Source organism: Ambystoma mexicanum, chromosome 7q (genome assembly GCF_040938575.1).
Source record: "Ambystoma mexicanum isolate Mex_15411 chromosome 7q, UKY_AmexF1_1, whole genome shotgun sequence".
Taxonomy (NCBI): domain Eukaryota; kingdom Metazoa; phylum Chordata; class Amphibia; order Caudata; family Ambystomatidae; genus Ambystoma; species Ambystoma mexicanum.
The window spans coordinates 317,137,390-317,150,716 of record NC_090941.1 but is presented as its reverse complement, the minus strand read 5'-3'; the positions used below and the strand labels follow the sequence as shown (position 1 = coordinate 317,150,716).

The following is a 13,327-nucleotide window of genomic DNA, read 5'->3' as shown; positions in this document are numbered from 1 at the left end:
GCGCCTCGACCGAGGGCAGCCCTGTATGGAAAAGCCATTGAAAGCACCCACAAGAGAAACTGAACTATTTATGTGAACTAGTGGAAAGTAACAATACCAGAATAGCTGGGAAGTGTCCCAAAGAACTGTGTTGTTTTGAAAAGCTAGAAGATTTGAACTCTTGGGGAAAGGGACCCCTATGCCTTGTGAACTATTTTGAACTTGGGGAAGGGAAAGATGATTACAAGCCAAGAAACTCTGAACTTTAATTGAACACTAGTTATTTTGATGCCGACAACCCTACACATTATATACAGTTACACATGAGGGCAAGTATAGGTTTTGGACACCCAAAGAACTGTGAGGCTCTTGGAAGGTCGGGCCTAAAGCCACGTGAGATTGCCACATGTAGCAATAAAAAAAAGGACACGCTTTTTTCTTTTGAAGCTATCAAAAAGTGCTCTGGTTCCTTTCCCGAGGGACAGAATATCCCACAAGGATGGGGCAAAGAGGACAGAACATAGGCGTTAGGCCATAGGAAGGGAGTCATTCCCCCTGGTATTTGTGAATATTGTGAAAAGCCTGGGAAAATTCAAGGGAAGGAAGTCATTCTCTTGGTACCAAGATTTTGAGTTGAAACTTTGCTTTAATTTGGAACTGAGACTTTTTAACCTGTAACTTGTTGTTTTGCCTTTGAGAAGAACTGCAACCTGGGGAAGAGAGTCCCTCATCAGAAAATGGTCCCTTCAGGCTACTGGGAGGTGGTCCACTCTACAGAATAAAGAAGCCATTCTTCTGTATTAAGAAAACTCGCAACCTTTTTAGTTGAGTTAAAAGTGTAAGGCATGGAAATAGGTTTTTGATACGGGACAGTGGACTATATAATTTCAACTGACTTCCTGAATGAATCCTTAGTGTTTAGTTGAGGCAGGGAAACCCCTCTTAGGATTAGGGAAAGTTAGAGTTTTTCCTCCTTTATTTTCACAAACTAAAAGTGTCTAACCACAACAATGCCACCTGTGTCAGTCTCCTCCTTCCACACCCTTACACTGTCAAACATGTTTCAAGGAGAAACCTTCAGTCTACAACTACAAATGTGTTGGTGTCTCTGCATTACAAGCAGAAATGCTTTGTAGGCAGAACGTTTTCATGTTTTCGGGACGGAAAACTGGTACTCTCTGCCTTTACACTTCGTGGACTATTTAAGCAAACAATCAATTTCTGCTAAATACATGCAGCACAAAGAGAGTGCTTTGGAATGCACTACTGTTCTCACAATAACATGCTTTCTGAGGTACGAAACAAATTTAGATAGCCTTCACAAATGTCTATATGCTGCACATGTAAATATAGGCATTACAATGGTTAGACAATTAAGTGGCTTCAACTGTATATGACATTTGAAAGACATTCTATATTTAATCTTAAAACTCAAACAGGGTGACTTGTCACATGAATTATGCACGTTACTCACCAGAGCTTCACTTGCACATTGGAATACGTAGCAAACATACTGATTTATCCCAGGCTCAATGCATTCACGACAGATGAGACCAAAATGATCAATGTGTGCAATACCCTGGAAGAAAAATGTTCAATTTGCTCTAAGTCACATAATGATGCAATTGATGTACTCCATCCAACATATGCTCTCATATTTCGGTATTGTACATAGAATGTGCAGATAGGAATACATTAAATAATGAATACATGGTTATGGGTATTTACAAGGTGCAGATATTTTAAATATGCAGATATCTCAGTGCAACACTATTTATGGCATGCATGGATGTTTTGCAATAATGCAAAAGGGTTACAAGAAAAGTACCAGTCTGATAAGTGCAGTGGGACTCACTAACTGGCTCACATCAAATTGTGCTTGGTCTTCCAAAAAACTCACAATCTCTGTAGTGTGAAGAAGGCACCAAAGCTCTCCTTATCCCCAAATGATTTGCAACCAAATGTTTACTGTCTGACAAATGAGATCATTAGGTTCCCCATCAAATTTAATATAGTCATTTTGAATGAAAGAAAGTGCATTGATTTTTAAAAACATTCTGGGATATAAGATTGACAAATGATATAAGTGAATTCAAGGAACACGTCTATAAAACTGCACAAATGGAACAGATGCTTGACAGCGACATTTGGAACCAATGTTGCTAACTGTTACAACAATGACCTCATTGACATGCCTTTCATATATGTTAATTAAAAAAGCAAATGGAAACTATTTCCAGTTAAAAACATGTGATAAGAACTATTATATTCTTTCCTTTAGAGCGACATTTGTACATATGACTTTTTATCTGCTGAATGAGCTATCTGACTAACACAGTTCACCCCTACTTGGCCACAGTTTATGTCTGGTACGTGGTTACTTGTAACTCCACGGTAGCTCCTGCACTCCCTGGCCACAACACATACACCGAGACACAGCACTACAGATAAGAGGTGTATCAGCCACTTCTACTCACTAAAAATAGGCAAACACTCCCAAAAAATAATATATGGGGGTAGACATATTCCCACCAAAAAACAGGAAACAGAAATGTAGGACGTTGTGCTCCTATTTTCACCCAAACAGCTGCAAGGATATGTTTGGACCAGTAGTGCACATTAGTACCACAGGAAGAATCTACTATAATTACTGCCCGATTGGAAGAAGTAAACATGTATCTTTTATTGTGTATGAATAACTAGATGCAAAGGAATAATGATTACAAAAACATTTCCGTTTTCCAGTTAAAACATTTGTACCCGCTTATAAAATACTTCCATTGGGAACTGGACTTACATTTTTACTCCTTAAAAAATCATTTTACTCCCAACCTTAAAAAATAGGGATTAAAATACTCCCACTTCAAAATCTTATCTGGAGCGCTGCCGAGACACTATGAGAAGTAGATGAGTGTGACGTAGACATCCTTTCAAGCACATAGACCTTCATGCACTAGGCATTCTCTAAAACATTGATGGAAGTGAGTTTGGGCATCTGTTTGGTGTAGCCGAAAAATAATGAGTCGGGTTTGATCCTTGTGAATACCTCAATCGAATGGATAAAACCTGCAATCATTTGGGCACCGGGTTTGGATCTGCTCCACCAATGTTATTTCGTCATATACAGTGGCTACTCCTAAGCGTACTTCATGTTGCTATTTATTTTTGTTTACTCCATTCTTTTTGGGATGTGCCAGTCCTACACACAATCATATCAGGGAGTTTTTCACTGTATGTGTTTTCATGTACATCCAATACTTCTGGTGCGTCAACTCCCATGGGCTAAGGGGCTATAAGCCCAACACTCCAGTGAAAGCATTCAGTATGTACTGCTGTTTATTTGTATTTTCTTTATTCCCTGCACTTTTCAAAGTCAATGTACAGTCCTACGTATGCAGTCATGTTAAAGAGGCTTACAACCTTATAAAATACAGAGTAAGTACGAGATCCAGTAAATACGCTCAGGCATACTTTTACCACTTGAGCTGCTGGAGCGATACAGAATTATTATCAAGCACATGGGCACAGGAATCTCCGATTGCCATCACGCTTGTAGGCTTCTGAATATGATGCATATGGGCGAGGCCCTCAATCAACTGGATGCGAGGCAATCGCAGGTCGAGTCACCTACAAGCATTTACAGTATTATCATTTTTTCTTCTTTTGGGTTGCAGATAAAGTTATGGCAAAAGCATTTTTTTACTTTTTTTCAGACAGAAATAAACACTGGGCACCATTCCTGTGAATGTCTATATAGAAAGAAAATGGGACAGCTGAATTTGGGAATACGTAAGTAGTCAAGCTGAACTAGCCTATAGAAATGATGCTGTGGTACCTGTTCTGAATAGTGTGCTAAGAGGTATAGCATATGTGATTGCAGACCCTGTTCGAAGTACTGCACTAAGAGATGCACTGTGAAGCTGCATACTCTACTCCCAGTGTCACTGCAAAAACTGAATTTTGAGCACAGCTCCCAAAAACACAGGGGTGATGGTAACCAACCCCCTACTTTGGATACTGTTCTTCTCAGTTCACACCCATCCCCACTGTTGGCAGTACGCCTTAAGCCCCCTCATCTATTGTACACACCTACCGACTACAAAGAGCTTTAGTATTCAGGCGATCCATCTTGGATAATCTACGCTGCCCCTTATTGTATGCTCCAAGGAGATTTGTAATGGACTGTGCAGCGAAAAGTGTCAGTTAGTAAACTATATACCCATGGTTCCCCTTCTGTTGAAAGCTCTGTGTGTAATGTCAAAGATGCCTTTAAACTCACAACCTGATAGATGGTTCAGGAGTATTTCTTTTATTTATCATTAAAATTTTATTGAAGACGAAAAAGGAAAACAATAAGGACAGAACAATATCAAAACAGGGATATCAAACGCATAAGTGAATACTTGACACTAACAAAACAAATAGAACATCGCCAGTGACATTCCTGAAACTGGAAAACATCAGGAATTATTCCATCCGGGGCTACAACCAAAAGACCCGGGCTATAGACCCCTTAGCCCCCACCCCAAGCAACGGCCTCTGTATAGGATTGTTGCTAGGTCTGGAAAAGGTCAGGGGCTAAGCTCATGTCGTGACTGGCAGGATTCGGGGCTAGCTATAGCCTTTTGGTTGTAGTCCCTGAGCTTCTATCCGAGGGCTACAACCAAAAGACCCGGGGCTATAGCCCCCTCATGCCCACCTAGCAACGCCTCTGGCCATGACTGCTCAAGGGTTCTCGGGAGCTACAAGTAGAGTTTATTCTACTGAGAAATTGCCAGTCTCTATAGGCGTATGTGATTAGTCTGTCCCATTGTTGTATTCAAGGCAGACACCAGTTAATATACTGTGCCAAGGTTTAATGACGAAACTAAACATGACGATTTCTTTCACTGATGAAGGCATAGTGTGTTCAACGCCAGGAATACATTATTTAAACGTGCGCAAATTTATCATGGCATTTATAGGGAAAATAGCCATACGAGGAGCACCATTTGAACCAGAAGTGTTTCACTATGGGGTACACATTTTGTTGACATGGCTGCCTGGTATAATGGATAAGACTATGAGAATACCTGATGAATTTCTCTTAGGCCAGAGATTCCCATGGACGAATAGGGGGGACGGGCGTTTCCCTTAGAGTTACAAGCAGCTGTGGTGTGAGGGGAATTGGCTATGCTCCTAGGATTTGATGATGATGGCAGATCATGGAGCACACTGATTGCTACTGGAGAGGGTTACAGATTGACGTTAGTGATGAGGACATATTTAGAGATGACCCATCTGATGACGAAGTAGTATTTGAGATGAGCATTACATATTGGGTTAGAGCAGAAAGACTTGAGGTTCCACAAAAAGTGATGATAGTACGACAATGTCCTGCATCTTTTTATGAAGATATGGGGAAAGTGCCTGTTTCTTAAAGGACTACGGGCCCCTATGACGTATGCCTGTAAAAGGGGTTGGAGAAGTTAAGATTAAACTGAAGCCAGGAGCAATTTTACCTCGAGCAAGGCAGTATCATGCCTCGAGAGGCAGACAAGGGTATTATTAAGACAATATCCGCCATGATTGATCAGGGCATTTTAGTGATGTCAGACTCACCATTCAATACTGCAGTGTACCCCATCAAAAAATCTAATGGGGGGGGGGTCATGGCGTTTAATTCAAGATATGAGGTCAATTAACCAGATTGTAGAGGCTGAATTTCCTCTAGTTCCTAACCCGGCGACGATCTTATCTAGTATTCCTGTTGAGGTGCAATATTTAACTGTGATTGATTTGAAACATGCATTTTTCTCAATCCTGTTGCATAAAGATTCTCAGGATCTGACGTCATTTACGTTCCGTCAGGCTAAGCTGAAAAGCACAGATTGCCCCAAGGTTATTGCGAGTCTCCATCGAGTTTCAATAGAGTCCTGCAGATGGACTTAAGCAATGTTGATTTGCCAAGTGTTGTGCTGCAATATGTAGATGATATTTTGGTCTGCAGCACATGAGACTAAGAGTGAAAACGTGACTCAGTTCAGCTAATGAGCATAGTAGCAGAGAAGGGATATAAATTGGACGAAGAGAAATTGCATCATTGTCAATAAGAAGTGTTGTACATAGGTTAGTTAATCTCGCATGAAGGAAAGAAAGTTACACATGAAAGAGCTGAGGTGATTTTGAAAACCTCAAAACCGCACAAGATAAAGCAAATGCAACAGTTTTTGGGATTGTGCAATCATGTCAGAGCATGGGTATATGATTCTGGTTCATACACACCACCCTTGATGCAGGCCCTGAACAAGGCACTGGTTAATCAGGAAAAGATTGAATGGACTGAGGAAATGGAGGAAGGGTTTGGGTGAGTTAAAAAAGGCAATTTGCACAGCTCCAGTTTTAGGGATTCCCCCTTATTCTGAGGAATACTTTTTATTTTTGCACACGAATGGAACAGTCATGACAGCAGTGCCCACGCAGAGAACTATTTTGGGGTATAAGCCTCTAGCATATTACAGTGGGAATTTGGACCCAGTAATGGGGGCCACTTCCCTTGCGAATATTCATTGGCAGCCGCTGCGTTCGCTATTGAGAAGTCTGGCAGCATATTAATGGGGTGTTCCATGACGGTATTTGTTGAATATGCTTTGTTTGCTGTTTTGGAGAAATCTAAAGGCATACTAACATCTCAAAGAGCTTCTGCTTATGAGGTGGTTATATCAAATTCAGCAATTAAAATAGTCAGATGTAAGAGTTGCTAACATCTTAGCTCCTATTAAAAACAAAACTGTAAAGCCTGAAACCAAACGTAATGCCTGGTTTACACCGGTATTACAGTCTTTGAAATCATTACCATTAAAATCCTACCATGCATGGAGGGCCAAGGGCACACCCATGCTTCTTAGCCATTATAAATCAGCAGCCACCTCCTACAAAAGGGCTATTATAGAAGCCAAACGAAATGTCTTTAATCAAAGAATTGAAAGCGCTCAACATAACACTAAAGAACTCTTTTGTATTTTGAAAGAGCAAGAAAGTACCAACCATAGTATCTCAGAGAGAACCATCAAAGACAATACCACCTGGTGTAATGTAACGCAACAAGCCATGCACGACAAATTATACACCATTAAAGAAAACATTATGGGAAAAAGCAACAAACTGGAAGGCAATGAACATAAGTCAGCTGAGTGGACTTATAAATGATCTCCTGTTATTCCAGTCTTTGATTTCTTACCCATTACGGAAGAAGACCTAGAAACTATTATTAAACAACTTAAAGCCACAAAATGCAAAGATGATCTTTATATGCCCATGATGATTAAAACCTGCTCCCCTACTATCATTACGGCACTCTGTAAATTCATCAATGCTTCTTTATCATCAGGCTCTGTACCTCAAGATCTTAAGAAAGCATGGGCCATGCCCATTCTAAAGAAGCCAGGCCCATCAGTGGATCTGCCTAATAATTACACGGCCATTACCAATACTGCCTTTTTACTTAAGATCCTTGATCGTGTGCCCTATATACAGATATCAGAACACTTAAAAAAATATCCTATTCTAAATGATCATCAGTCCGGGTTTCGGGATGTTTTGGTACTTAAACTGCTCTATTAGAACTTGAGTCCAAGTTGCTATCTCGCATGGATCGCAATGAGGCTTCTTTACTTATGTTACTTGATCTCTCTGCGGCCTTCGATCTGGCGGATCATTCAATCATGTCCACCAGGTTGTATGAGGTCGCACATTTTTCCCCTATTGCAATTGACTGGGTCTCATCATTTCTCAACAATCGAGACAGTAGTGTGTTCTGTGGTATGGCGGAGTCTGAGCCTATCACGATTTCTTGTGGTGTACCACAAGGGGCTTGTACCTCTCCATGTTTTTATTATAACATCTTCACCGCCCCATTGTTCGCCATGTTAGATCACGAGAACATAATATTTACTAATTACGCGGATGACACGCAGTGTGTCATCCCATTATCTGGATTACATGACTTGGAAGAATTGGCCATTCAAAATGTCTTTACCATTATTAAATCCTGGATGGTTATCAATGAGCTAGGATTAAATAAATCCAAAACAGAACTTCTCATTATTGGTTCTTCACAGATATTAAAAAAACGTGGTCCTAGTTATGATAGTTTTCAGCTGGGAAACAAAACTATCATCCCCTTAAAAAAATTGAAAAAGCTTTGTGTTACGTTTGACCAGAGATTATATGAAGCAACATGTGCGCAGTTTGGTCCCATCGTGTGCCTATTACATAAAACTGCTGCCACACTTAAGACCTTTTATTTCCCAAGAAAACACAGAGACTATTGCTAGAACTATAATAGGCTCAAAAATCGATTATTGTTCAAGTCTTCTATTAGGATTGGATAAAACCAGCATGAATAAACTTCAAGTATGTCAAAATGGTGCTGTTAGAGTCGTCATGAAACTCAAGCGTAGAGACCATATTACACCAGCTAGACGGGCTTTACACTGGTTTCCAGTGGAGTCTAGAATCCGGTTCAGAACCCTGACGATTATACAAAAATCTTTTTTTTTTTTAAACTTTTATTTTTGTTGACAGAGGCAGGTAGCATACACATTTACATCAGGACAACAAGAGCAAATACAATATACAGGTACATGAATGCAAGGGCTTTTTTTGCGGAACGTAAGCTTTCAGGGACCATCAGCAACATAACATGAGACACCAACACTTTAGACAACACTAGTAGAAGGCCGGGGAGATCCGCCCCCCGTGGAGATGTCATCCAAACCGTTCAAATAACTATTAAAGGCAGACCAGATATTACGGGGGCGGGACCGGGCCGGGAACATATCCAAAAACCCCTCCTCGCAATTCCTAGACCATGTGAGCAGGTTCAACCATTTCTGGTATGTAGGGGGGGTCGAGCTTTTCCACTCCAACAAGATGCATTTCTTGGCCACCACACAACTTACATTTAGGAACTTGACCACATCTCTAGGCTCCCCGAGGCCCCACACCCCAAACAGTGCCCCCAGCGGGTCGAGGTCAACATCAACATCAGTAATTGTCGACAACGTCTGCATGATCTTGGACCAGAATGTGGCCAGCTCCGGGCAGGCCCAGAACATGTGTAGATGGTCAGCCCCATCGGTTCCGCAGCGAGGGCAGGGCCGGGGGGCAGAGCGTGCAAATCTCGAAATTCTACCCGGTGTGAAATACAGCCTATTGAGCAATTTATACTGTATGGTGCGGTAGCGAAAGTTCAAGGACACCCCACTGGTATGAGAGCACATTTTCCCCCATAATTGGTCTGTAAGGTCCGTCCCCAGTTCAGCGGCCCAGTCCTCCCGTGCCCTGGACGGGCGGGGAGAGGGGCCGGTCAGTAACAATCCATATAATGAGGAGACCACACCCCGCGCCCCTCCCGAGTTGGCGATGTATGCAATCCCGGGGGAGTCCGGAGGCTCAGCCGGGAAGTCAGGCCACGCGCTGCGGAAGGCTGCGCGCAACCTGTAGAATTGCAGCAGCTCCGTGACTGAACCGGAGTGCCCCGGCTTCAACGTCTGCAGTGTTATAAACCGCCCATCTGGGTAGAAGTCAGTGAGGGCACGGTAACCCAGCGCCTCCCAGTGCCGCGCCAGTGCAATGTCACACGTGGGTTCAAGCCCGGAAAGGTTCCAGGCGGGAAGCCACCTGTAGTATGGGTGTTGTTCGGCACACGTGTTAAACAGCCGGCCCCAGGCCTGTACAGTGGCGCGGACTGGATCGATAGGCGAGTCCGGAACATACTTCCTATTTAGAATCAGGGACATTATGTTACAGGGTGCCCCGGCCAGAGTCTCCAATTTGACGTGGGGGCGAGGTGGGGGTCCGGGGTACCAGTACGAGGCGAATTGCGCCTGTGCAGCCGTCCAGTATCTAAGCAGGTCCGGGGCCGTGAAGCCCCCTTTGTCATATGGGAGGCACATGTCCGACCATTTCTTACGCACCGCACCAGAGTGCCAGAGAAATTGTGCAAGTGCTTTATGAAGGTCTGTAAAGTATCTCCCACCCGGCCAGACAGGGACGTTAGAGAAGATATACAAGAACTTAGGGAGCAGGATCATTTTCACCAACGAGAGTCTACCAGCCAGCGACAACGGGAGAGCGCGCCAGCGCGTGATTTTGGCCTCAGCTTGTTCCGCCACCGCTCGGTAGTTATCCGCTAGCAGTGTATCCCTAGACCGAGACACCCGGACCCCCAAATATTTAATCCCCATTGGGGACCAGCGTAGCGGGTACTCCGTGAGCGGTTGGGCGGTGGAGCTAGTAAGAGGGAAAATTTCGGATTTGGTATAGTTAATGGTGAACCCGGAGTGAGTGCCAATCCGGGTGATACCGCGTATGATCGGGTCCAGGTGCACATCCGGGTCTCTTACGAAAAGTAAAACATCATCTGCATAGAGCGAGACGATTTCGGGAGCGTCCTTCAGGCGGATCCCCTGGTGGGCGTGCCGGGCCCTGATATAGTCGGCCATCGGCTCTATTGCCAGGGCGAATAAGATTGGAGAAAACGGGCAACCCTGACGGGTGCCCCTAGAGAGAGGGAACAGAGCTGACGTCTGGGAATTAACCCGCACCCTAGCCACCGGGGAAGTGTATAGCAACTTAATGTACGCTATCATGTTAGGCCCTACACCCATGGTCTCCAGCACCAACCAGGTATATTTCCAGGAGACCATGTCAAAAGCCTTCTGGGCATCCAGCGTAACCGCCACGGCGCCAACTCCCTGATCCATGCGGGCCATGACATTGAATAGCCGTCTAATATTATGGGACGTCGACCTCCCAGGGACGAACCCTGATTGGTCATCATGCACCATATAGGACATGACCGGGAGGAAGCGGTTGGCAATCACCTTAGCGAATATTTTGGTATCTAGATTCATTAGCGAGAGGGGCCTATACGATCCACACTCATCAGCAGGTTTCCCAGGTTTAAGAAGGACCGTAATGGCAGCCTCCCGCAATGATGGAGGGAGGGCGCCCAGCCGGAGCGACTCATTCCAGACCTCCAGCAGCCTGGGGGCCAGGATGGCCACATGCTCCTGATAAAATTCTGCCGTTAGCCCATCCGGACCGAGAGCTTTTCCTTTGGGTAGATTGGAGATTGCCCCGACAATTTCGTCCAGCAGAATGGGGGAGTCCAGTGAGTCTTTGGTTGTGGGGGAAATGAGTGTCGTGGGGATCTGGCTGAGGAGATCGCGCATTTGGAACTCGCTATGTTCAGGGGGCTGGGAGTATAGGTCAGCGTAGAAGTCCGCGAAGACTTCCAAGATTCGTTGGTCAGACGTTTGGCTCAGCCCTGACCTGTCCTTGATACAGGAGATCTGTGAGTGACCCCACTCGCCCCTGGCCACAGCAGCCAGCGTTCTGCCCGGCCTGTCCCCCTCCCCATACTTGCAAGCCGCCTGAGGGCGACTGAAATAACGAACTTCCCTGATGGCCTGGTCATTAAAAGCTTGGAGCTCCTCACTAATCTGGGAGAGGGTGGCTGGGTCAACCGAAGTGGGATGCGCTCTTTCCAGGTCGCGTAATTTGGTTTCGGAACGGGCAAGAGCAGCACGTATAGCCTTGAGTACTCCCGCCTCCCTCGATATGGACATTCCCCTGATGAAGACTTTGAAGGCCTCCCACCGGACCCCCAGGGAGGTGGATCGGGACAAGTTAAACTCAAAGTAGGACTGTATATCAGCAAGAATATCCGCCTTGAATACTATGTCCTGCAGGGCGGCAGACTTGAAGCGCCAAGTATTAATAGTGGGAACCGGGACTCCCAGGTCCAGGGACATCCGGACAGGAGAATGGTCCGACAGGGTACGCGCCAAGATCTGAGTTTCAGCCACCCTGCCCAGAAGCGTACTGGACACGAAAAACATGTCAATCCTCGAGGAGCTGTCGTGTACCGAGGAATAATGGGTATATTCGCGCGTCAACGGGTGCATCGCCCGCCATGCGTCTCGAACATCTAGTGTCACCCCGTGTGCTAATAGTCTACGTGCTGCGCCCGAGAGCAATCTGGGGGCAGTGCCCGTTCTGTCCAACGTGGTATCCATAATGAAATTCATGTCCCCCCCCAGATAATCTGTACCCCCACATAACCCAGCAGTATCGCCGCCACCCGGTCAATGAAATCAGGAGAGTCTACATTAGGGCCATACGTATTGACCAGCAGGTATTCCCTGTTCGCCAACGAACAATGCAGGATAACATACCTCCCTTCAGGGTCAACATAATTCTTATGTAGAGAAAACTTGAGCGATCTATGGACCATCGTCAGGACCCCCCTAGCCCGGGAGGAGTAGGAGGTAAAATATCTATTGGGGCCCCAGGAGGGGGCCATGCATCTGGCCAGGTGGCCCACAGAGTGGGTCTCCTGCAGGAACAAAATTTTACAACAATGTCTGTTGGCGTAAGCCATAATTTTACGAGCCTTGGTGTAGTTACTAAGGCCCCGTACATTCCAAGAGAGCACAACAGTTGTCATTGCATCGAATTAGGGTACATCCCATACTCTCTGCCTAGAGCCAGCCAGTAGTTTAAAATGGGCCCCATAATGGTGCCCCCATGTCCTGCATTCTGCCACACTACCTCCGTCTTTTGTAAAACAGTCCCACACACCCCCAACATCACCACCCACCACCCACACTGCACACCCGCAACTTGCAGTAGGTATCATCCCCCACCCAAACCCAAGGTCCCCAGCTAAGCCAGGGGAGTGACAGGGTCTCCCCAACCGGGGAGGAACAGAGGGCACCACCCAACGGGGATGCGCCCACGATTCGGCCCAACAGTGGCCACCCAGCCCTAACAGCAAACCAAGCACAAACAGAAACATTGCAAACGCAGTGGGGGCGCTGTAGCCGTGCGGACGGCATCTTAAGCATCATGTAGGCCAACATGGGCCATCAAGTCGAGTTCTGCGGTGAAGGATCCAAGTTCGAACCCAGGAGTTGAGGTCGGACGATAACAAGAGAGCAATAGGCGATCTAATGCATGAGCATACAGTGTACGAGGAGTATTAAGTAGTGTCCAAGGGCCCAGGGCGAAACCCCAGGCCGGATGGCCATCCACGGGGTTCGAGTCGCTGGGGCAAAGAACAGCATTACCAGCAACACATCCAAAATGAGCGGAGAGAGCTGGAGAGGAGAGTGGGGCACTACAGGGAGTGCTCACTCAGCGGCCACGGGAGCATTTATCGGATTAGGTAATGGTATCTCCAGCTCAATGAACTTCACTGCCTCCTCGGGGACCGTGAAGAAGTAGAGTTTGCCGTTGTGGGTCAATTTCAATCTCGCCGGGAAGAGGATGGCGTATGGAACATTGCGTTCCCTGAGCA

The 13,327-nt window shown here is 45.5% G+C and overlaps 1 protein-coding gene across 3 annotated transcripts in view; it reads right to left on the bottom strand.

The window, feature by feature from the left end:
- The window catches only part of TBC1D4 (TBC1 domain family member 4), a 1,514,114-nt gene that overhangs the window by 827,958 nt on the left and 672,829 nt on the right, over nucleotides 1-13,327 (bottom strand). For all 3 annotated transcript variants that reach the window (XM_069639269.1, XM_069639270.1, XM_069639271.1), the window contains one exon: nucleotides 1,454-1,558. In XM_069639269.1, the coding sequence (XP_069495370.1) occupies nucleotides 1,454-1,558 (105 nt within the window). The remainder of the gene's footprint in view (nucleotides 1-1,453; nucleotides 1,559-13,327) is intronic.